This window comes from Trematomus bernacchii, unplaced genomic scaffold (genome assembly GCF_902827165.1).
Source record: "Trematomus bernacchii unplaced genomic scaffold, fTreBer1.1, whole genome shotgun sequence".
NCBI classification, from domain to species: Eukaryota; Metazoa; Chordata; class Actinopteri; order Perciformes; family Nototheniidae; genus Trematomus; species Trematomus bernacchii.
The window spans coordinates 12,152,107-12,178,589 of NW_022987828.1; the positions used below are offsets into that span (position 1 = coordinate 12,152,107).

Sequence of the window (26,483 nt, forward strand, 5' to 3'; positions counted from 1 at the left end):
CAAGATGTCAGTGTTGTTGCTTGCTCAAGATCAAGTACATTTAATTAATTAATTGTGGCACCACATTAAACAGCCTGTTGCATATTTTTTTATCAAATAAGTGTTTGCTGTCTGGTGCTTTTAGGATCACAGTGGAACAAAACACATGTCAGATTAAAGCAACTAATGCACAACTTTCTGTGCACTTAAATCTGCAAGCCCAATTCCAAAAACATATTTATTCCACCTGTTTTCATCGGGGATGTGAAGGGTCATGACCTGCAGGGGCTCATGGCATTGGACCCTCCAGCCATGGCGCTCATCTGGCCGATCCACCATCACCTGTAAAGCACGGTCCGGTACTCTGGTCCACGACACCGGGTCGAGATGCTGCACCTGAACCCTCGGAGGACACTGAGGGGTGGCATTCCTTCTTTGGCTGCGAAGCAAACCGGCTGACAGTGGCATCACATTCTGAAACGAGAAGACGACAAATAAAGGGAAATGTGTAACAGACAACTTCACATGTATGAAAAAAATAAAACGGAGAAATAGAATAAACTTGACTTCAAAAGAATAGAAAGTCTTAAAACCCTGAAATATTTAAAAACTGCCAATCAGTCAACATCATTTGGTCCAAATGTCTTAAATATGTTGCTTTTTCGTATGATGCTAAAGGGAAGCAAACAACACAATGTCTCTGAAAGGATTCAAAACAAAAAGTTCCTTTACCTTGGTGCTCCCCAGTTCAAACTGAAACATGTTGCTGGTGGTGGGCTTGACGAAAACAGCAGGAAACAGCTTCGTACTGGCTTCCACCTGATTAACAGTGAGAAAAACATCCTCAGTTTAATAATACAACGCTCCAAGTTAAACATGACTCACTATAATTACTTTAATTAGTACAAGTAATTAGTGTAAGAGACATAGCTCAATGAGTTTAATGTGTTTTTAATTAAGATTAATATACAAGTATTACATTTCACAAACACAATACTGATAACTATGAACAAATCAAATAGATCCTGTGCAGCGTACTTGGTAGAAGGTGGCCATCTCCACTCCGCTGCAGGTAAAGGTGAGCAGCCCGGTGGCCGTGTCGACTGAACATCCGATTTCCAACCCCGTACTTCTGCGACTCTGGGACAGGCCTGTTGCCTCTCCAGCACACACCATGTAACAGTTACACCGCTTCACACTGTACAAAAGAATAGGGATACGCTTAATTAGCAGTTTGCTGATAACTTGTCATGAAAACTCAAATGGAACACATTTTCACAAGAGTTAATAGCATTGAAGTTCAGTAATGTTTAGTTCTTCAGTTGAAAAGTAAATCGGATTTCATAACAGTCTGTGATTATGGTGTCAAGAGGATAATTATGACACTATCATCTCTCACTGCAATTAGTATTTAAATGTGAGGTTAAGTTCCCCAGACTGAAAGTATGAGAGTTGTGGTGTTTACTAACCTTTCCTGGACTTTGCCACTGTCATCTCCGAGGGTGACGGTTACAGTGAGGGCATTGTCGGTGTCAAAAGTCACGTCGTGTTGATGAAAGTCAGAGGTCACCCAGCCTGCCCACATATTGAACGCCTCCTGGCCCGGAAGAACCCTCACGGAGTAGTAATACTGAAACACAGAGGGCAGCGGGTGTCACTGCTATTTGCATTCCATGTCTCTTTTATGGCTATTGAATATCTGTTGGGAAATAATTTGCCCTGCATGTCCTCCTTCGCCCTCTGACGCAGCTGACCAACCTTGAGCAGCCGTTATCTCCCTTAAGGAGGAGCTGCCCTAGCATATTGTTGATGTTGCCAGTTTATGACCGGGCAACTTCGGTCAGAGATAGTTATTGCTGTGGGACACCTGGAACACATCCTTCTCGGGGTGTACTGTAGATGACCCGAGCCATAAGCGACAACAAATGTGATTCAGTGTCCTTAGCTGTTTAGTCTATCTATTGAAGAATGACTCTGAACTAGTTAAAACCTGGAACTACAGGAGGGTTCTTCAGAATTGATTGTGGCATCTCAACCGTGTGGTCAAACCGTGGCCCGTGACATGTCTTGTGAATTCTCCGGCCGAAGCTCCAAATAAACCGTCAGTGTTTGCCATCAAAGCTCCAGCTCTCCTCGTGCCTCTCTGAGTCCTGACTCCAATTGCTTCAGAAGTTTCCCCCACAATATCCACCAGAAAAAAGCTTAAAAGCTGCACTCTGTATGAACTTGAGCCCTGCAGAGCAATTGGTTTTATTTAGGTGCACTCTGAGGTGGCAGGGAAAGTTTCCTGTCATTAATGATGACGGGCATTAGTGAATAACTAAGAAATAACAACAGAAAAAGGCGTTGTTGTTCTGTGGTTATAATAAGTAAAAATGATAAAAAAATAAAAAGCCTTACTCTGGAGCTTTGGATAACATGATCATCTTTGTCAACTACCACATCTTCTAGAAGCCGAGCAGATGAGTTGCTGCCAACGAGGTCTGGTTTGGTCCTCTTCAGCATGAACCTTGCAGAAGAGAAACTCGCATAAAGTCGTACACAACACAATGAACTTCGCAGATAAAGTGTGCTTGTGGTAAGGCAGACAGCTTGTTTGTTTATTTATCATTTTGTTTTTCAAAACCATGTCATTTTCATTACTTGGTAGACAAAGAAGATAAGCATACAAAACATAACATATCTAAATAACTGGTACATTATTATTTAACTAAGAAAACACTAATGACCCATATCATTTCGGTTTATTCTTCCATAATCCAAATAATATGCATTTGATCAGATATTATAACAGTTTTAGTTTCGCTTCAACCTACCGCTGTTTCAATCTTGATGTTTTGTCGTGACTATGATCCTTATGGTTGAGCTCATCTCTTGAGCCAGCAAAGCTGTGGGCTGACTTCATCAGCACTTCAAAGTCGGAGTCCATCTCCTCCTGCTCTTTCCTTCCTGAAAGGACAACTGGAATTAATTACAGCGAGACACTGGGGAGCTTAAGCAGAACAACACATCAAGGTCATTATTGAAGAATATCAGTCATCTGGATAGTGGATAATGGATAACTGCAAATAACAGCTACTCACTGCTCGGACACTAATTCTGTCACACACTTTTAATCTTGTAAGAGCTTCGTATTTTTACATCATGGGTAATGTCATGGTTTTTGAGCTTAATGTGAACCAAACAGCTCCTTTTTGTAGTCCTATGTGAAGTACTCGTGAGTTTTCTGTGGTTGACACACTGTATTTGATATTATATGATGCAATATCACCTGAACCTGGAGAGAGAGAGTTGGAGGCGGCTGGAGGAACCCCCCCCCGCTGGGCTTGTGAGGACGGCAGCACATTGGATGGACATGCTGAGCCGGTAAAAGCCCATCTCACTGCTTCCACCGTGGTGTGCAAACATCCGCTGGGAAACCCTCAGGCTGGATAAGGAATCCTTTGAGCCACTGACTCTGGTGACCTTGAATAAGATTTGAACAAGATTTTGAGGATCAGTGCTGTCAATTAGCCAGTGCTATGAGCAACTCTGGGTCCCACAGAGCCACTGCAGCACACTACATCCTTGAGAAGACATATTAACAAAGCTGCTGGGTAGAAAAAACCCTATATGTGACCCGCTCTATCGAAATCAGTCGGAAGTCGCAACAGCTCATTTCAAAATAAACGTGGATTTGCGTAAAAAAAATAGTTTTTCGGGTGTTTTGTTTGATTTTAAATAAACAAAGTCTTGGCTTTCAGAATATGAAACTTTTATTTCCAAAATCACACGATAAATACATTTTTGAAGCTTGTAAAGGGAAGGAGGCGTGTGGTGCAGTGGGTTGTGCGTTGGTGTTCGGATCAGGGGGTCACAGGTTCAAACCCCACTGCAGTCAGCATGTCGGTGTGTCCCTGGGCAAGACACTTCACCCCAAATTGCTCCTGTGGAGATTGTCCACAGTATTGAGTATGTAAGTCGCTTTGGATAAAAGCGTCTAACAAGTGACATGTAATGTAATGTAATGTAAGAAGAGAGGCACCTCTCACTCGCACCCTGCTCTTCCGCAGCGCAGCTCCCCCTCCCTCCGGCTGAAATTATGAATATAAGGCGTATAGTAATCATAGATAACACGGCAGGGTCCGTTACAGTTTGTTTTCATCTGATTTCAAATAAACAAAGTCTTGGCTTTCAGAATATTAAACTTGTTTTGGCAAATTCAGATGATAAATACAACTTTGAAGCTTGTAACGGCATAATTACAAGCGGAGAACGGAGTTATTTTACGTCACAGCAGGCATAACAACAGCCGGTGTTTCTCATGAGTGTTTTCCCCGGGAAACAAACACAATACACACAAACGCAAAAATACACAAACACACCCACACATACATACACACACGAGCGAGCTTCCCCCAGACCAGTAATCCAAACGAAAATATTTTCCCTCCGTACTACTTTGATAATTTGCTCCGCTAATAATCAATCAGATCGATGGATTCCAGAGAAGAGGAAACTTTGAAGGCCTTTTTCTCAAAATGATGACTCGGTGCTGGTCATTATATAATGTGACATATTTTGCTTAATATTTGGAGTAAAACAACAATCCTGATATCATTAGAAAGCTAGGAATCTCCTCTTTCCAACAGTGTATACAACTCAATGTGTCTTCAGGTCAATGCGACTGATTTCGATAGAGCAGAGGCCTGTACTACGAAGCTGGTTCAACCTAACCTGGATATGTTTGAGTTAGCCGGTTGGCCCAATCCAAAACATACGCGCTCTGGCTAAGCTGTACTACGACGCTGGTTATCAAGTGGATCGCTCAAGCCGCCGTGTCCTATCTAGTTAGGTGCGCGTTCACATGAAAGGGGTGGTATTTGGAGCATTCGACCAATCTCAAACACGGACAAGCGTACTGACAGCGCAGCGTCATACTTCCTGAATGAAAAGTGAACTTTAATATTAGTCAAATATGAAGAAGTTAAACTTTAAACATCCATGACTTAAACACTTTATCCAGGATAAAAGCCACATAGCTGCACCTGCAAGGTGAATACAGCTGGTAAAAGAAAAAGTGTTTGAATGCGTACATTAACAGGTTTATGAAATCACTGCCCCGTCCAAGACACGAGTGGATCTGACTTTAATTAGGAGAATTTGACTCGAGTGTTTCGTCAACTTAATGTGTTACTTAAAATAATACTTCTGCATACAGTATGTGACACTGTGAGTGTTGCACGGCCAGATACGGCTCAAGAAGCTGACTCAGATAAGGAAATATATGATACATTATGATGTGATATGATATGATATGAATGATAATGGGACACATCGACGTCTGCACTCACAGTGCCGCGGACTGTACTTAATGTTACTCTGATCCGGTTACTTATGTCGTGGCAGATATTTAAGTAAGCTTTCTTAACGCTAATATTATAATAGTCAGATTGCTCTGAAGATGGGAGGGGATATTCTATTAATTTTCACGTTCACACAGTCAGTTGATTTTGGCCGGCCGTCTTTCCTGCAACGGCAGTTTTTCTGTATTTCCTCTATCCTGTAATATGACTTGATCGCTTTAAACTCCGCACACGGAGCTCTGATTGGTCAGCAGGCGGTGCTTTCACTGAGTTGATCTCTTAGCCTGCCACCTAACCTGCTCCGGAGCAGGTTTGCCGCTCAGCATAAGTTACCATGGAAATCTAGCCTGCTAAAAAGAGAACCAGCGTCGTAGGACCGGAAAGCCCGAGATTTCCCTGAAGTCAGCCGGCTAAGCGAAAATCCAGCTTCGTAGTACAGGCCTCTGGTCACATATGGTACACTCACCTGTAGGTTGTGATCCTCAGGCTTTATGGAGGTAAACTGAGGCTGTTTCCAACTCATCCATAGGACTGGGGCTCTGGCCATGTTGACAGCAAACGGTTCGTAGCCCTCCTGCATGCCGCACACAGCAAAGTACTGCAGAGAGTCAGTGTGGCGACCCAGGTTCAGCCTCCCCACCTGGTTCACTCCAACACTGACCACTGGCAACAGGCCTGGGAAACAAGACAAAACATATTTCAGGACGATAAATATGTATTTTGCAAAAGGGACAGTTCACCCCAGTATCAAAATGATTTATTCTCCTTGTTGTGATCAGTTTCATGTAGGACACACCTGCCAACCATATAACCTGGCAGAAGGAAGCATATTTTACTCATTCTCACCTGTTGGTGGGAGTAGTTTGGTAGAAAGACAATAGTACCTACATGATAGTGCTCACAACAAGGTCTGTCAATTATCTTGAGTTATCCGGTAATCATTTGAAGAAAGAGAATCGAGTACTTCAAGGCAAGTTCGATTTAAGTTGCATGATATATAGGAAAAGGCAGACATCTGTGCAGTTGACAACACTTACACATGACACAAAACAATCTAGGTTAATAAATAGCAGATATGGTAAGAGATTTTGGAATTGTACTGCCATATTAAAACAACTATTTAATATATGCCAGTTGAATAAACACTAGCTTATTCTTTTTAAATAATTGTATAAAGACAAGAACTCTTTCAGACCGTCTCCGATATCAAAGTCCTTGGCAGCCAGCTCCGATCCTCTGTCATTAAACAACACCTCTCCATTCAGTGTGACCATCATGGTGCGTTCAGCCATGTCCACCAGGCAGCCCACCACATCGCCTCTCTGCCAGGGCCGCCCCAGGGGCTCCACACCCTGATGGTACCACTGAGCCTGAAACAAAGACAGGAGTTACAGAGAGTCGCCTCACACAGTAACAGGGAAAGAGTGAAATAACTAACAACTAGGGCTGTCCCAAATACCATTTTTTGGGCTCCGGATATTCGGTAGTAATCAGCAGCGAATATTCGGCGCGAGCTTCAACACGTGTATTTCTGTTTATTCAAGGCATTAATTTTGTTATTCTACAGTATTGTTGTTTTATAGTTATTTGTTAATGTAAATAACCCAATTTATGTTCTTGGAAATTGAAAAGGATATTGTGTTTGTTACTTTCGTTGCAGTTGTATATATGTCTTAAGTGTAATTTGGCTTGGCTTCCTATTTTGTATGGAGATGCTTTTATTTTTGAAGGAGAGTTAGCGCTGTTGACAGGAAGTTGTTGTTGCTATGGAAACAACGTGACGGTCAAAAGGAGCGGAGATTAACGGAGAAAAGTAATATCTACATATAAAGACGGAGAAAGTAAACAATAAAGTTTATGGTTAAGAACTTGTGCCTCTTCGGGGGGCGAAGAGGCACAAGTTCTTACGTTGATATTGGAGATTTCAACAGCGGCTGCCAAAAAAAACAAAAAAAAACGAATATCCGAATAACGAAATTGAAAACCGAATAGTGGACCAACGACCGAATATTCGGATATTCAGGTACAGCCCTACTAACAACTAGCAGATTGAGATACTTACAGCTAGTCGGACTCAAATCAACAGACCCACAGAGGCTGCTTATGTGTTTGTCCCTTATTTTACAAGTGGGAAGTGTAGCAATGCTTTATTTGTGCTGAAATGTTGACAAAATGGCAATGTTTGGCTATATCAAGTGTTTAATCAGAGTTTTAAAATCCTAATTACGGCTGTTTTAATGTTCAAGCGAGTTGAATTCAGATGATAGTCCTGGATGTTCGCTTTCTATTGCCTAATTTCAGTTCCTCTGAAGCAAATTTTACAGACAAGCAGAGAGCCACAGTTCTGTCTTTACAAAATATCCTCTGATCATCCATTATTTATGATCTCAACCAAGCACCAGTACGTAAACAACTTCTGACTTTTTATCACGTTCAGTCAGATTTTAAATTATGTTTACTGTGAGTGTAAATCAAGAAATGTCAGCCATGTTTTCTAATCAGAATGTGAAGAACGGCAAAATGAGGCTGAACACATTTCCCCTGTGCTTGGGGCTTACTGATGTTTTAACAACTTCAAATTTGAGAGTTCTTAAAATGTTCATGTGAACTATCACATTTAAATGTCTCACCTCAAATCCATCAAAGACATACGCCTGGTCATCTGAGCCGAGCTCTTTATCTGGAGCACAGTCCGGCCGGGCCCAGCCCACTTTCATATTCCCAGCAGTCACTATTTCAAATTCAAAGTACCACTTCCCCCGAGTCACAGAGAAAGATTTATCTGGTCTGAACACTCTGCTTTTCTCAGTGGGAAAGGGACATGGATTGGATATCGTGGCTGTAAACCCAAGTAAAAGAAAATATATATTAGCTGCCAAATAATCACTTGTTTGCATTACATTTCAATTCAATAGAGAGAATGAATAATACATCTATAAAATGGTGCAGAAATAATCTGTAATAGTTTACAAGTTGGCAAACAGTTAACAAACAGAGCCCTATCTTTATTTAAAGGTCACCTATCATGCTATTTTTAGGCAATAGCATAGGTCTCAGATATATAAAAATATATAAAAAACATGTCTATGAAGTGTTTTGCACAAAATACCAAACAGATCACCCATTCTAGCCATGGCTCATATCCCTCTATTTCACTTCCTGTTTCAAAAGTGCTGATTTGGGGTATAAAGCTTTATATGAGCTCATGCGGGAGATTCTACCGGCAGATACTGTCTAAACTAAATCCTGCCGTGATGAAACGCCATATCATGGATTATCAAGGATTATTTCTGAAACAGTATGGAGCTCAAAGGCTTTCTCTCTTGCCGGTTATACCACAAGGTGAGTTCCTTTTTATTTCCTGCTTCTTCACACACATGCTCTGTGCAGTACAGGTTAGCTCTGAGTGTTAGCGATGCTAATGTAAACACCGACCATATTACGTCCAAAACAGTCGGGCATTGTTTCTGATAGCAACGTTTCTGATAGGGCCGTGGGTGTAAAGCCAGCCTACATTTCCGATATTACGTCATATCGGACGCAAATCTGGATCAGCTCCGTTGTACCCCCGTTTTTAGAGATTTGGGTACGGAGGAAAAGAGAGGGGGTTTTATTTTCTGACGCTGCGTGAGTTCCCCGACACACCGAGGACACATATTTATGTATAAAAGACATCAAAAAGTGCATTTTACATGATAGGTCCCCTTTAAGGAGCATGCACTATCTTGTACTTTCACAATAAACAACAGTGGTATAATAGAAAATGACAAGGCTTTGATACACACTCTTTTCCTGGTTGAGAGGCTCCAAACTGTAACCGTAGGCCAGCAGGGTGCACACACTCTCTCTGACACTCTCCCGGCCCACTCTCCAGCTCCTTTCATCAAGCAGGCAGTAGGGCAACAGGTACGGGCTCCGCTTGGCTTTCACATCCTAAGAACACAGAAACAAAGAGCAAATGCACATGACACGGAGCAACTACACATGACACGGAGCAACTACTGTACATGTGGAAGAAAACAGTAGCCTTGTTTGTGTGGCAGAGCATGTTGTGACAGAGAGACAATGTACAGGGAATTGTTTTTTTATTTACAATATTCTAAATGCCAGCTAAATGTAATAAGTTGTGAAACATTCTCTACAAAAGTTCAAATGAAATGTATCCTAAGCAGTGACTGGGCAACACAATAATACAGCACAACATATAAACCTGTTGGGGTGAATGGGTCCATCCCTGCTTGATACGCTCTCTGGCCCACACGTTGTGATTGTTCTCTGCCAGCAGGTCGACCACCTCCTCGTGGGCTGGGCTCAGAAACACCTGGAGAGGGTCTATTGGAGAGGGTCTGTAGCCGCTGGGCTGCTCGTACCTGAGAGAGGGAATTAGAAAATGGATATGAGCAAGTCAAGATCAGGAATGACACTATGTAGTTAAATCATTGATTATGATTCAGTAGAGTGGTTAAAATATTCATTAATAATACCTTAGGCAAACTTTTCATGAAAAGATAAACATGAGACAACCCACAGTGCACTATTTTAAATAAATGAAACCCCTTCCACCAATTACTCCTATACGCGACGGCTCAAAACAAACAAAATGAATCAATGTGTGAACAAAGACTTTATTAATCATTATAAGGAAAAATTTCAAAACAATGTGTTCTACTTTTATCAAAAGTCACAGTAAGGATTTTAGAATCTTTTTGAAAAAACACATTGCGTTTTAACCTAATACTTTTTTATCTTATGACTCAAATTCAGTGGCGAGCCGTGAGCTTTATACCTAGGCCCTCTGACCCCCACCCCTTCCCTCGAAAAAAAGGAAAAAAAATAGTTATTACGTCACAGCGTATGCTTCAGCGGAATATCAAAACAACGGCCCAGGGTGCAAAACGCATCAATGACAGCGACCCTCTACCACACAAAACGACACCTGTGAACCCAATTTGTGTTCTTTGACATTGAAAATGATATTGCATTGTGTTTCTTACTTTCGTTACAGTTGTATGTCTTAAGTGTAATTTGGCATGATTTTATTTTGAAGGCGAGTTCACGCTGTTGACAGGAAGTTGTTGTTGCTATGGAAACAAGAAAAGTTTCACAGCGGGCGGAACTTGTCATAAAGTCCGCGATAATGAAACCCACCCATTTAGAGGGAAGATATGATTGGTCAATTGTACTGTCATTTGACATTACTCTCTCGTTCAGTTACTATAGCGGGCCCTCTGTGAATCGCAGAGAGGGCCAGACCTTCTTTCATGTAACCCTTCACATTCAAACAGAGACCGAACAGGCAGATTCGAAGGATTTATTTCTTTGGAAATGTTATTTTATTAAATCAAGTTTTTTTTCGGTAAAACTAATGAAAAATATAACAAAAATAATATGAAAAAAAAAATATATTTTAAAAAAAAAAAAAAAAATTTAATGTTTTTAAATATTATTTTTTGGAATATCTTAGGCCCTCACAGAGGGCCTAGAGGGCCCTGACGGCTCGCCACTGCTCAAATTAAAACGATATGCAAACCAAAATATGATTTTAGATGTATGTTAAGAGAAGCCCAGTGAACTCTTCTGCTATGAGGAAATCCAACATTTTAGTTACGAAATAATATCAAACATGTACATACTTGTTGGCTAGTCTCATGTACATGACTTTCTCCTCAGCATGGTCAGCAGTCAAACCAATGTGAAAGCCAAGAGCCAGGAGAGTCCTACAACAGAAAAACAAACAGAAACGTATAAACTTAAATCAAGCATTGAGAGCATTTACAACTCAAAAGGTTTCAAAGTAGTGTGTATTGCAATAATGCAGGTAGTAGATCTCACCTGAGTGTGTCCTGGGCCATCTGAAGGTTCTGGTTCTTCTCCGTCTCCGACAGCTTGCAGAACTCCATCACACACGGATCATGCCTCTTACCTTCATCTTTCACCTGTTTGACAAAAGCTGATATTTCTTACGCTGCAAGTAAAACTGAAGACAGCTGGACACATCAAGTCAATGTTGCTAGTCTCTTATAATGTGTATATATAATGTGATTTCCTTTATGCAATGTGAAGTTGTTTCTGTTTTCTTACAGGTCCATATGTCCATCCAAGATCAATCTTTTCCATTGTCCAGAGTTCATGGATATTCTCAGCGAGTTTTTCTCGGATATCCTCAAGTTGTGGGGGCATTACCACCTGAGGGTAATATGAATTAAGTATAAGGAACTAAACAACATTTTACAACATAAAAGATCAACTTCATATTGGATGCCATGTATAATATCGTTAAATCTAATATTCATAACACGTTTTTGTTCATCTAAAATCACTGGTACAAAAGGTTAGAAAATACATGTTATGTTAAATAAAATAAATAATAAAGAAAGTCAGTTCGACTGATGGTGATTTTTTACCTTGCTGATGTCTACTGGTGTGGGAGTAAAGGTCATTGGACTGGAAGGTACTGAGGGGCCAATGAGCTCCAGTTTCCCCTCTCCTTGATCCAGGATGTATTTCTGACACGGCTCTAACTTCAGCTTGACTCTCGGGAGCAGAGCGTCACAGCATGGCGCAAAACCCGGTGGGGGCAAGAAGCGAAACTCTCCGTGCCGCCCCCCAAACAGGAAGCGGACCCTGATTTTAAGAAACAGGACAAGGAAGACATTAAGAATGACGTTTGCTTTTGACTAATCCTTAAAATGAATGGAAAATGTTTACTATAGGAAAGAGACAGTCTATGAAAAACAAATATCAAATATTAATAAATATTCCTAATTGATTGTTGTATTCATTTCATTTTAAAATGTCATCACAGTTCAATTACAGTTTAAAGAGGTTGTTTGTAGCCATGTTTTTATTTCATCACGGCAAATTAAAGTCCGCTATACACTGCATAATTTGCACTTTAGTTAATGAACTTAAAGGGGACCTATCATGCAAAATGCACCTTTGTACGTCTTTTATACATGAATATGTGTCCCCGGTGTTCCAGGGAACTCACCAAGTGTCAGAAAACACAACCCTCTCTATTTTCCTCCATACCCAAATCTCTAAAAAAGGGGCTGCAACGGATCTGATCAAAACTGATCCAGATTTGAACACTGTCCTGACGTCAGGACAGTGGCGCTACGGCTATTGGGCCAACTCCACCAATCAGGAGGAGACAGCCACGGCCATTGCCGTTCGAAAGCACTGGAGACGCTCTAGTACATATGCCAGGCCAGTAGATGGTGCTGTTCTCACTGAATCTGCCCTTGCTAAAACAGAGCTAGAAATTGTCAAATTGAGCAAAATGAGGCATGGCTAAAATGCATGATCTGTTTGGTATTTTGAAAAAAAAAAAAAGTATAAATATGCCTTATATAGGTATGGTCCTACACTATATTATTCAAATATAGCATGATAGGTCCACTTTAACTAATAATGTCTACATATATTGTCCCTTGTAGAAAAATCAATAAATGAAATAAAAATAAAGGAAAATTAAACAAAATATCCACTACTGACTTGACTCCGGCAGAGAAGCTGACCACAGGATGGAGAAGTCCGTCTGCACTGAAGTTCTCCAACATGCCCTGCACAGGCAGTCCATTGACCCGGAAAGAGATGCAGGGAGCGCTGAGGTCCAGACAGCAGCTGACCACGTCCTCGTCTCTCAGGAGGTGAGGGACGGCCGAGCTCACCCTGCGACCCACGCAGCCTGACATCCAGGAGACACAGCCTTTCAGGTCATTTACATCCTTTTCCTTTTTTTTTTAACATTTATATTTTATTAGACATTTTCAAAGATGTCATAAGGACAAGGACATGGCTCACACACATCACAAACAGAACAATAACATGAAGGGTGGGGGGGTAGGGGGATTACAGTGTCAGTTACCTTTTATGTATGCATATGGCGTTGTATTTCAGGGTTCATACACTTTTTCACCAATGATTTTCAATGACTTTTCCATGACTTCTCCATGACCTTTACCTAATTTTCCATGACCAAAACAATTACTCTTTCTCAGCGGTACCACTGACCATGGTTTATTTTAACATGGAACAGGAAAATAAGGTCTGCATATGAAACATGTTGTGCCTATCTAAAACAAATCAAATAGTAGGCTTACTAGCTTCTACACGCTAGCGCAACTAAAATCTCTCACCAGCAAAATACCTCGTCAGTTAAATGCCATTTTACGTTTCATTACTATACGATACAGTATTTATTATCATTATAGTATTACTATTTCGGCGATTAGATAAAATATAAATTATATTTGATGCAACTTTATTTACATTTCCATGACTTTTCCCAAACTTTGGGAAAAATATTGTTTTCCATAACTTTTCCAGGGCCTGGAATTAGCATTTTGAATTTCCATGACTTTTCAAGGTTTTTAATGACCGTAAGAACCCTGGTATTTATACATGATTTGCTTCATAATATAGATATACTTCATTGTTTCCTCATTATTATTATAATAAAACAAAACATTTATAATAGATAAATAAATAGATAAATATATATATATATATATATATATATATATATATATATATATATATATATATATATATATATATATATACACACACACACATCTCTTCCTTTTCTGATTAATTCACCATTTACAGCCTTTTCTAATGTTTGTTGTCAGCATGCAAGTGCAGCAACACACTTTTGAGACTGAATGAATTACTAAACTTATTTAAATGAAACACAGAAAAACTACTAAAAGTGCAGGCTAGACTCGTCTGAATTGATCTTAATGGTGTATTAAGAAACGTTTGTTTTTTTAGCAACATCACTTTTTGTGTTGACAGAGTAGTGTCTAGCTTTACATATATTAGATTGGAGCCTAATGGTATCAGTTTAGGTTGAGGATATTGGAGAATAAACTAATATTGTCTCCTGGATAGCTTTTTTTCTATTCTCTTGGCTCTTCAATGACTGCTTTAATTGTGTTTAGATTATATTTTGAATTGGGTTTCTTTATCAATTTGTCTCTATGTGTTTAATGTTTTCTGGAAAGCACTTTGAATTGCTGTGTTGTTGAAATGTGCTATAGACATTGTTGGATGGAGACCAGCATAAAAAGCATATTAAATCAAATTAAAAGTATTGTTGCTGCATTCGGTGCAAGCAATATTGATGTTACCGTGGATTTATTATCAATGCTGCCAATTATCTCCATACAGGATTTAAGGAACAAGCAGTTTTCTTTTGTTTATTAATTTTCGCTTATCAATGGAAGTCTGTTATTTCAATAGCTGCTGAGATTTGAAAATAATCAATTTTATTGATTTCAATGAGGTGTGGTAAATCTTCAATGTAAGTCCTATGGGCACAAAATAAAAAGTATAAGAATGAATTTGAACCATTTTGTAACAACTCACTGATGTTTGCTTCAAAAAGTACCCCAGGCTATATGAAGTGATATATTCTTTTTAAAGTTTTAAACGTTCTGTTTTTATTATGGGATCTATATACACCTTAGTGCGTGAAATAATTCAAGATTACAGAATACAAAATTTAAACTGTATCGAGGGTCGTTTTTTTTTTTTTTTAAATCACATCCAATTAGTACTGACTCTCGTACCTGACCAGAGGTGAAGCCCATCAAAGCCGTAGGAGCAGAGGTCGTCTCCCACACCGTTGCCCCCCCAGCCCTCCCCTCCTGTGGGCCGGGGCTGGTAGCCCTCAGTGCGAGCCCAGCCAACGCGCAGGTGTGTGGGTTCAGATGTGAGGAAGGGGTCCACATGATCCACAACCAGCTCATAGTACCACCTCCGATGCTGTGCTGAATCCTCCCCCAAAGCCAAAAAGATGTTTGGCCTCATGCTGTGGTGGGGTGGTGTGCAGAGAGTCGGGAGACAACCAGAACGACAAAAAGACAGAAGATAGCAGGGCCCTTCCTTAGGAACAAGGTGTTATATTTGGTTTGATTACAATGATTTATTACAATATTCATAATTTCAGAGATATAATTAGGACCTACAAATGACAGCATTATGATAACTACCACCGAAAAGAAGATAATCTTGGAGAATTCCATGCAGTGTATGGTCATCTTAGACAAATATATCACCTTGTGAAAAATGCAGGTGCTCAGGTTGAAAGGTATGACTGCAGTAAGTTCAACAACACTGAATTTCTTCGTACCGAATAGAATAATTGAACTGAATATCAAATGAATGTGTAGTCAGCTGCTGCTAGATGCCCGTTTGAGATTTCTCTGCAGTACACACAGAGCATAACTCAACTCTCTTGAGGCACAGCACATTGTATTCTTATGAATGGGTTCTCCTGGACCCACTCTTCCATTAGGTTTTATGAAAATAGTGCCTGTAGTCTTTCTTGCTGATGAACAAACCAGACCAAAAACATAACTTTCTTGGCAGAGGAAAATAAGCAATACAGAACTAACTTCTCATTTCAACATCCCAATATTAAAACTGAAACAGAAATACTAAAGAGAATTGAGGGGCAGAGTGTATGACAAACAATAAGATGGAGACGTATTCGCAAAATAAAGTAGTTCATATAGCGACACTCACCTCGCCCTTGACAGTTTTCATTAAACGATAAGCATGAGAATAGATGGAAGAAATTGGAAAAGGATAGAAAGAGATGTGACCTGGTTAAGAAGGGTCAGAAGATTGGATATAAACAAACTAATAATAGGAAAGGGCATCTGAATGAGTCTACAAAATGTGGAGAAGATAAGAAAATCAATGAGATAAAAGAAACAAGGAATGAAAGAAAAACAGAAGTACTAATGAGCCATGTAGTTGAAGAAAAAGTCAAAGTGATAGAAGGAGAAATGGCTTGAGGAGCAAGAGATCGTTAGGGAATGGACTGAGCAGGTGCAAAGAATATGGAACAAAATAAGCTATACGGCCTGAGGAACAAAATGGGCCGCTGATAGAGAAAAGCATGATAAAAGAAGGCAGCTGCAACGGAAGAATGGGCAGATGGAGTTTAAAAAAAAACAGCTCAAAGGAAAATAAAAAAGGAACCAGTCTACAAGATCAGACTGGCACAGCCGGCCAAAAATATTCAGACAAAATATGATGAAACTGGGGAAAAAAAAATGTCCAAAGCCATACAAGTGAGCCTTCTCACTTCAAGCAAGAAGTATATAAATAAATATCAGACATCTGCGCTCGGACAATAACATCACGTTCTTATCAATTCAGAAAAACCAGTTGGTGCACATATGAGGAGACAATTATCTTTCAATTAACTAGAAAAGATGAGCGATGTACTGTGGAGAAAACTGAAGTGATACTTGTATCAAGCATGTGAACATAATGACATATAGACCAAGATGCACGACAGGTCAGCTATACAAATGCATGAGCAAGTATGAGCACCTTGGGATTGCTACTAGCAATGAAAGGTGCTTTATAAATTGAATTTATTATTATTATTATTATTATTATTATTATGAAAGGAGCTACAAGAAAAAGCCCCATGGTGATTCTCCAAGAGTCAATAAAAGCTATGAAGATGCACTGAATGCAACGCACACCAGTTTTAATGTGCTCTTTTATGCAAGATAACAAATATATGTCTACGATTTGTATATATTCTGTTTGTGTGTATAGTTAGCAGACAACATATATCATGTTCCAATAACTTGTATATACTCTTATTGCACTATTTTTGTATTTACTTACACTATTTTTCCGTTTTATTGTGTTGCACTGTTGGTGGAGCCTGGGACCTAAGATTTTCATCGTCATAACTACACTGTAGCTATGTACGTATGACTATTAAAAGCCTTGAACCTTGCAACACTTCTAAATGCAGACGACTGACTCAGACAAAAGTCATTGTGTTTCGAGATTTCTAAAATTGTACCTGGTGACCTGATTAGCCAGCCGTGTTTGCAGCAGCAGGTCTCTGTCAGGCAGCAGGTTGTCACAGATGAGGTTTTGATTGGACCGCACAGCTACACCATGACACACACACAGTGAGCACAGCACCTCCAGCACCTGCAAAACAGCAGCTCATTCAGCAATAGCTCGATAAACACATGTAAATTATCCCACAATGGGGAACAGATCATTATCTTTCTGTGTTTTTGTGTTAGCCCGAGTTCATTTTGTTTTCAAAACATGTTGAAAATGAATACAAAATAGTGTCACAAAAGTCATCTGAGAATTTGCATTATTGTGTTTCAGCAGAAATACACATCAATCATGACACACGCATTTTGCTTCAATTATTGATAAAGCCTATTACTTTTCCAACTTTAAATGACACAAAAACATTCACCTTGTGGTTGCATCCATGCTTGTCTAGAAAAGAGATGATGGATTGAATGTGTCCTTCTTTGATGGCGTTGAGTGCTTCAGGACTTTCCACTAAGACACAGTGCAGGACCTCCAAGACACCTGCAAATAGATGTTTCTTATTATTGTTTGGAAGATATCCTTTATTTATTGTCGAACATTCTTTACACTGCCATGATGCTGAGATAACATATGGTAGCAAATGTTAGAAATAATGTATAGAAGATTAAAGTGTTTGCAGAAACTTTGCAAAACATAATCTGAATGATTTAAAACAACTCAACCAGTGGCCTGTACTATGAATCCAGAGGCCTGTACTACGAAGCCGGTTCAACCTAACCTGGATATGTTTGAGTTACCCGGCTTACCTAATCCCAAACAAACGCTCTCTCGCTAAACTGTCCTACGACGCTGGTTATCAACTCGTTAACTCAAGCCAGCTTTGCCCTATCTAGTTATGTGCGCGTTCACATGAAAGGGGTGGTATTTGGAGCATTCGACCAATCACAAACATGGAGAAGCGTACTGACAGCGCAGCGCGTCATACTTCCTGAATGAAAAGTCAACTATAATATTAGACAAATATGAAGACGTTAAACTTTAAACATCCATGACTTAAACACTTTATCCAGGATAAAAGCCACATAGCTGCACCTGCAAGGTGAATACAGCTGGTAAAAGAAAAAGTGTTTGAATGCGTACATTAACAGGTTTATGAAATCACTGCCCCGTCTAAAACAAATTACATTTGACTCGAGTGTTTCGTCAACTTAATGTGTTGCTTAAAATAATACTTCTGCATACAGTATGTGACACTGTCTGTGTTGCACGTCCAGATACGGCTCAAGAAGCTGACTCGGATAAGGAAATATATGATACAGATGTGATATGAATGATAATGGGACACATCAACGTCTGCACTCACAGTGCCATGGACTGTACGTAATGTTACGTTGATCCGGTAACGGTTACTTATGTTGTGGCAGATATTTAGGGAGGCTGTGGCTCAGTAGATAGTGTGATGGACTTCGAATCAGGGGGTAGCAAGTTCGAGTCCCACTGCAGTCAGCATGTCGTTGTGTCCCTGGGCAAGACACTTCACCCCAAATTGCTCCTGTGGGGATTGTCCACAGTACTGAATGTATGTAAGTCGCTTTGGATAAAAGCGTCTAACAAATGACATGTAATGTAATTTAAGTAAGCTTTCTTAACGCTAATGTTATAATAGTCAGATTGCTCTGAAGAAGGGAGGTGATATTCTATTCATTTCACGTTCACACAGTCGGTGATTTTTGCCAGCCGTTTCCTTTCTCCTGTAAAATGACTTGATCGCTTTAAACTCTGCACACTGAGCTCTGATTGGTCAGCAGGCGGTGCTTTCACTGAGTTGATCTCTTATCCTGGAACCTAACCTGCTCCGGACCAGGCTAGCCGTTCAGCATACAGTAAGTTACCATGGAGATCTAGCTCGTTAAGCTTCTTTTTTGTTAGAACGTTTTGCAAATTAAAAACAGGAATATTAATTAATTGCCCACAAATCCAACCAACCACAAGAGGCCTCCAGACGGTCCAGCCTGCTGATCAGCCAGTCGAGTGAACTGGAGAAATGTGCACAGTTTACACGGTTTCCCCGGATCAGAGCAGCTGCAGGAGCAAAATCAGGATTTTATTTAAAGGGATTTCAAGACACAGCACTTAGACACAACATAATCCATGTTTTCCATGCAAAACAGAAGAATCAAAAGCATGTTTAGGGCAACTCATAGATAGGTATTCCAGGCCGAATCTAAATGGATTAAAATCTGAAGAAAATGTGTTTGCAATTGATGATAGATGTTGTAGTGTCAGTATAAAAAAAAACAAATGGATGTTGGGCAATCTACACCGAGAAGACGTGTGTTACTCCTCACCCAGCAGCTCGTAGAAACGGTTGAGGATGGTCTCCCACTCTTCTCCTTTGTCACTCTGTGCAACCTCAGCAAAATGAGAGCCACCACTGTAATGGTGTAGACGATCAATACAATCCAGAACCAAATCTATTACACCCTGAGAAGAAAAGAGAACAAACTCAAGGAACAGTGACAAACAATTCACATGTAGGGCCGGTTTAATGATTCACACATAGATTTACCTCTTCTTGAAACATGTTCTGCCGACTCTTCAGCGCTCTCATGTTGTTCTGCTTAGCTTCATGGCTCTGCCCCTCTGATGGAAGCTGGAAATATTTGATTAGATCTTGTAGACTACATGTCACTACCTCCATTGGCAGGCTGACAGATTTGAGGTTTTCTTGTTGGCTTGAACCGTCCAGTTTCCTAGAGATCGATAGAATACTTCATGAGAGAATTTTCTTTGAGAATAATCTGTTGTATTTACTGAATGTTAGTTGTCAGGCCCTTTCAAAATTGGTTGAGCCAAAAGTGATTCCATCTTCTCCATCTCTTTTCTCAGTGCTAATAGAGTGCCACAGTGACGCGTCCTAAAACCCGGAAGTAAACTCCTTCCGGTTCCTTCGACAAAAACCAATGCAATTTCTCCATAGGATTTTGGAAAATAGCTCGAAATAAGGTCTGTGGTTGACACACATTTAAGAGACGGATCACGTTTTGTTCAGCCGGATAATATCCACATGTCTACCCTACTTTTATAATTTTCTAATCATAAATCTAGTCGCCAGAAGCAAAATGCTAACGTTATGCTAAACTAACTACAGCAGGGTCGCTGCTTCAACGTCACGCCAAATTAAGATCCATATATATTGAGGTACTTGCTTTCAAGCAGAACACGGGGAAAAACAAACTTAGAGGAGTGTTTACGTGTTCGGTGTAATGACGTAAAACGGCCTCGACAACTTCTGTAGTCCTATTCAGCCACTTGTTAACAACCATCGTTTTTCAGACACGTCAACTCTTCAGAAATCACCAGTGGGGTCACTGCTGATGTATTTAATGTTGTAGAACAAAACGTGATCCGTCTCTTCAATTTGTGTCAACCACAGACCTTATTTCGAGCTATTTTCAAAAATCCTATGGAGAAATTCCATTGCTTTTTGTCGAAGGAACCGGAAGTGGGAAAAATGCTAACTTACATCCGGGTTTAGGACGTGTCACTGTGGCACTCTATTAAAGTTAATTCAATTGAGTTTCCATCTTTTTAATCAGCATGCCATTATTCCAACAGCTAACTTTTTTTTGTATACAGTCATTATAAGAAATCGCTTAAATCAATACATCTGTAATGGCTGATACATGAACGTGGCCTTGTGAGGTTTTTTCGCTCTCACAAGGACGGCAGGAGACATCGACCTTCACTCGGTCATTTGTGAATACCACACTGATAGAGACATTGTTACAATGACTTAGAGTCTAGACAAGGTATTCAGTACCTGATAAAGCAAGTGAAGAGTAGAGTAGCACTGCGGATGAGTCTGGCAGTGTGAGATTCTTCCCTTTGAGAACGAGACAGCGTCAGCCCATCGTCCATATGACCCTCGCTGTGCAGAATGGCCTGGAAAAACATCATTTGCAAACATTCCTAAGTCTTTCTAAAAGTGAAAATCAGTGCATTTATCTTAAATCAATATATATAGTACAGCGGATAAGCTCTCATATTATAACAATTGTGCATTTTATGAGAAAAGCATGACATTTCTAACATAGTTAGAGCATACCATAAGGTTTATTTTCAGATGTGGAGGGAAGTCAGATTTGACCTGTGAGGACCGTGAGAGGTCAAATCCAAGATGGCCACCAGTCTCTCGGGTCAAATGTTCAAACGCGCTTAATTTTGGAACCAAACATTGTAGAAAAACATTTAAGGTGTCATATCCAACTAAATTAGGGATGCCCAATCATTTGGTGATACTTTTGAGATCGCCAGAATTCAAGAAAATGAATTTAGTTGAAGATAAAGGTAGAAATTGACCAAAAATAAGCTGTCAATCAGTTGAAATTTGCTGTGTGTGTGTGTGTGTGTGTGTGTGTGTGTTCCAACTAAATTAGGGATGCCCAATCATTTGATGATACTTTTGAGATCGCCAGAATTCAAGAAAATGCATTTAGGTGAAGATAAAGGTAGAAATTGACCAAAAATAAGCTGTCAATCAGTTGAAATTTGGTGTGTGTGTGTGTGTGTGTGTGTGTGTGTGTGTGGTATATTCCAGTGGATTTATGGTCACCCAGCGCTAGCATTACTACAGAGACTGGAGGAATATGGCTTTACTTGGCACAGTCTGCATGCTGATGAAAACATTTGTTTTTGTCTTCAAATACATACTAACATGATTGTGACGAGCATCATATTTGTTCCCCGCCCAACTCTCCAAGTCTAAGTGCTTGAACTCCGTGACAGGAGGATGAAGTATGTATAAATGGATGGAACTATCAACAAAACAGCGTTTTATTCCCCAATGTCATATTTAATAGAAAAATAATAATAATAATGTAAACCAAAGAGGGAGATGGAAAACAGTTCCATGTAGAGCACAAACAGCTCTCTTAACCCTCGCTGTTAACAAAGGGCTGCACTCAACTATAAGGTTCACCGCTGTCCCTTTCCACTTATAGAGGGTTGGGGTTCGATTCCCTGCCTGTCCACCTATAAAGCCAAGGTAGCGCAGCTTTTTTTCTGTTCTTTAGTGGCTCACATGGACACTTCATGTTCATGCAAAGAAAGGGTTATGTATGTTGTGTGTGTGACAGAGAGTGCAGAGAGAACATTGGCAAAGGGGATTTGTTTGTCCTAGCATGGCTGTACAATTACTAATACAAAGGTTTACCCATTTAGACTCCATGGCATGGAGAAAAAAACTCATTTTAAATGACTCTAAGGATATAACAAGTTTTAGAAAATTGAAAGATTGATGGATTTTTGCCCACATGCGGTAAACATCTTAATTGAATTTTCTATGTGCAACATGAGGACAATAACCACAAGTGTACTCACAGTACCTTTTTTCTCTGGCACTGAAGTTGCAAGGTTTCAGCATGTTGTCCCTCTCTAAACCTTTCTGTTCCCCATTCTTCTTTCTCCAATAAGTGGTGCATCATTATTTTTCTATTAAATATGACATTGGGGAATAAAACGCTGTTGTTTTGTTGATAGTTCCATCCATTTATACATACTTCATCCTCCTGTCACGGAGTTCAAGCACTTAGAGAGTTGGGCGGGGAGCAAATATTATGCTCGTCACAATCATGTAAGTATGTATTTGAAGACAAAAACAAATGTTTGCTTCAGCATGCAGACTGTGCCAAGTAAAGCCATATTCCTCCAGTCTCTGTATTAATGCTAGCGCTGGGTGACCACACACACACACACACACACACACACACAACACACACACACACACACACACACACACACACACACACACACACACACACACACACACACACACACACACACACACACACACACACACACACACACACCACACACACACACACACACACACACACACACACACACACACACACACACACACACACACACACACACACACACACACACACACACACACACACACACACACACACACACACACACACACACACCAAATTTCAACTGATTGACAGATTATTTTTGGTCAATTTCTACCTTTATCTTCACCTAAATGCATTTTCTTGAATTCTGGCGATCTCAAAAGTATCATCAAATGATTGGGCATCCCTAATTTAGTTGGATATGACACCTTAAATGTTTTTCTACAATGTTTGGTTCCAAAATTAAGCGTGTTTGAACATTTGACCCGAGAGACTGGCGGCCATCTTGGATTTGACCTCTCACGGTCCTCACAGGTCAAATCTGACTTCCCTCCACATCTGAAAATAAACCTTATGGTATGCACTAACTATGTTAGAAATGTCATGCTTTTCTCATAAAATGCACAATTGTTGTGCTTATCCGCTGTACTATATGTTTCATCTTCACGTCAAATGCATATTTTCTACTTTTTAATTTCTATTTTGATATGTTTCAAATTTTTGAAATGTTTATTTCTACTCTTTTAATTTCTAATGATGTGCAATGCCTTGTTTTTTATGCTGCTGCAACGCAAACATTTCCCAATTTGGGATCAATAAAGTACATCTTATCTAATAGGAACCAAAAATACAGTTACGTTGAAGTTGCACTCAATTGCATTTTGATAAAGTGCCATTTTGAATACAACTTTTTTTTACAGGATTCCCTTCAACACATTAACTTCAATGAAAACATTTCTCTACTAAAATACTTTTTTATGGTGATTAATTGTCTCTGTTGTAATTTTCTGTCTCTTTGCAGCTGTTTTCCATCTAATTGTAGGACTCTTTAAAGTAAAGACACTACATACTGATATACAGTACACCTGAACATCAGCAGGAGAGAGCTCTTTAAAGTAGAGGGACTACGTACACCTGAACATCAGCAGGAGAGGACTCTTTAAAGTAGAGACACTACATACTAAAATACACCTAAACATCAGCAGGAGAGGACTCTTTAAAGTAGAGACACTACATACTGATATACAGTACACCTGAACATCAGCAGGAGAGGACTCTTTAAAGTAGAGACACTACATACTGAAATACACCTAAACATCAGCAGGAGAGGACTCTTTAAAGTAGAGACACTACATACTGATATACAGTACACCTGAACATCAGCAGGAGAGGACTCTTTAAAGTAGAGACACTACATACTGAAATACACCTAAACATCAGCAGGAGAGGACTCTTTAAAGTAGAGACACTACATACTGATATACTGTACACCTGGACATCAGCAGGAGAGGACTCTTTAAAGTAGAGACACTACATACTGAAATACACCTAAACATCAGCAGGAGAGGACTCTTTAAAGTAGAGACACTACATACTGATATACTGCACACCTGGACATCAGCAGGAGAGGACTCTTTAAAGTAGAGACACTACATACTGATATACAGTACACCTGAACATCAGCAGGAGAGGACTCTTTAAAGTAGAGACACTACATACTGAAATACACCTAAACATCAGCAGGAGAGGACTCTTTAAAGTAGAGACACTACATACTGATATACTGCACACCTGGACATCAGCAGGAGAGGACTCTTTAAAGTAGAGACACTACATACTGATATACACCTGAACATCAGCAGGAGAGGACTCTTTAAAGTAGAGACACTACATACTGATATACTGCACACCTGGACATCAGCAGGAGAGGACTCTTTAAAGTAGAGACACTACATACTGATATACACCTGAACATCAGCAGGAGAGGACTCTTTAAAGTAGAGACACTACATACTGATATACTGCACACCTGGACATCAGCAGGAGAGGACTCTTTAAAGTAGAGACACTACATACTGATATACAGTACACCTGAACATCAGCAGGAGAGGACTCTTTAAAGTAGAGACACTACATACTGATATACTGTACACCTGGACATCAGCAGAAATGTAAAAAAAAAAATCTACTTTTGCTGGTGCCGTTGCATTTAAAATCAAATAGTTGACTAAAACAAACTTGAAAGAAATCAAATACATAGTGTTGTTTTTTCATTTGTTTATATTTATTATGATAATTGTTGAATGTAAACAAGGTAATAAAGTAAGTACTGAAGTAGCTTTAAGTCAGTGTATTGATCAGGGCAGAGCCAGGTGAGCTAAAGTCACTCAATACAAAGGTAACTAGACAAAAACAGGAGGAACAAACGAGAAAGAATTCTAGTGTTGTTTTTAATTTGAATTTATTTGTATTGATTGTTATTATTAGTTGAATTCTCAGACTAAATCTCTGGTGACTTGAAATTAAAAGCAAGAAGCTAAACTTAGACAGGAGAAACAAACGTGAAATAAATCAAACGTGTCAGTATTGTTATCATTATTATTTTTTTATTGATTGACAAGACTTTAACTTAACAAGAAAACAATGGACTAAACATAAATATAGAAATGTACTATTAAGTAAATATGAAAAATAAAAGATACATATAAAAATTGACTATTAACTAAACATGATAAATATAACATAAATATAAAAATGAACTATTAAGTAAATATGAAAAATATAACTTAAATATGAAAATGAACACTATAAACCAAACATGACGATATAACATAAACCTGATAACTTGTAATGACTAAATGTTCCTCATATTTAGGGGTGCTAGAAGCAAAGGAATAGTTTATTTATTTTAAAATTAAGGTTGTTTTTTTGCCCCTAGTGGCTAAAACTGCACATCACTGTGAGTCTCTTCTGGAACCTTTGTTGATGTCTAACCAGATCTATTAACTGTTAAGTGTTTAAATATATATCCTGACTGGCTGTGAGTATATGTTGTTGCTCACTCACTTTGAGCTTTAGACTGTACTTGAAATGTTTTAATGTCTTACTAATTTTTGATGTTGTGAGTTTGTTTTTTAAAGTTTTTAAAGCCGATGTCAGGGCTGCCTTTGAGTCTTATGTTTTCCTTTTTAGTCATCGTTGATGTTTGGGCGGATACAAGAAAAGGAATTGATGAATCTTCTCCACCGTGGTGTTGTCCTCCTCTGCGTTGTTGGGATCGGCTCATTGGTTTGCTCAGGTGGATCCACCCTCACTTCCTGTTCCACCTCCAACTCCACCTCCACAAGCTCCTCCTTCACCACGCAGGGTGCCTTTGGTGGTTTTTTCAGCTGTTTCTTCAGCAAGGCCGCTATCTCTGCATCCTTTTCCTCAACACAACGTTCCTTCTTTTGTTCCAGTTCCTGGTTTCTATCATGCAAAGCAACTATCTCTGCATCCTTTTCCTCAACACAACGTTCCTTCTGTTGTTCCAGTTTGTGGTTTCTCTCATGCAAAGCAACTATCTCTGCATCCTTCTCCTCCACACAACGTTCCTTCTGTTGTTCCAGTTTGTGGT

The 26,483-nt window shown here is 39.5% G+C and overlaps 1 protein-coding gene across 1 annotated transcript in view; it reads right to left on the minus strand.

Annotated features, from left to right (window-relative positions):
• LOC117499740 (ryanodine receptor 2-like) overlaps window positions 1-26,483 on the minus strand; it is an 86,460-nt gene that overhangs the window by 50,446 nt on the left and 9,531 nt on the right. The window contains 24 exon segments of the mRNA XM_034152334.1: window positions 227-453; window positions 712-798; window positions 1,018-1,177; window positions 1,449-1,609; window positions 2,380-2,488; window positions 2,796-2,928; window positions 3,291-3,444; window positions 5,791-5,999; window positions 6,520-6,694; window positions 7,955-8,163; window positions 9,110-9,257; window positions 9,535-9,694; window positions 10,958-11,041; window positions 11,157-11,260; window positions 11,406-11,510; window positions 11,729-11,948; window positions 12,822-13,014; window positions 14,903-15,144; window positions 17,170-17,303; window positions 17,587-17,705; window positions 19,152-19,247; window positions 19,514-19,649; window positions 19,735-19,918; window positions 20,989-21,110. Coding sequence (XP_034008225.1) covers window positions 227-453; window positions 712-798; window positions 1,018-1,177; window positions 1,449-1,609; window positions 2,380-2,488; window positions 2,796-2,928; window positions 3,291-3,444; window positions 5,791-5,999; window positions 6,520-6,694; window positions 7,955-8,163; window positions 9,110-9,257; window positions 9,535-9,694; window positions 10,958-11,041; window positions 11,157-11,260; window positions 11,406-11,510; window positions 11,729-11,948; window positions 12,822-13,014; window positions 14,903-15,144; window positions 17,170-17,303; window positions 17,587-17,705; window positions 19,152-19,247; window positions 19,514-19,649; window positions 19,735-19,918; window positions 20,989-21,110 — 3,671 coding nt within the window.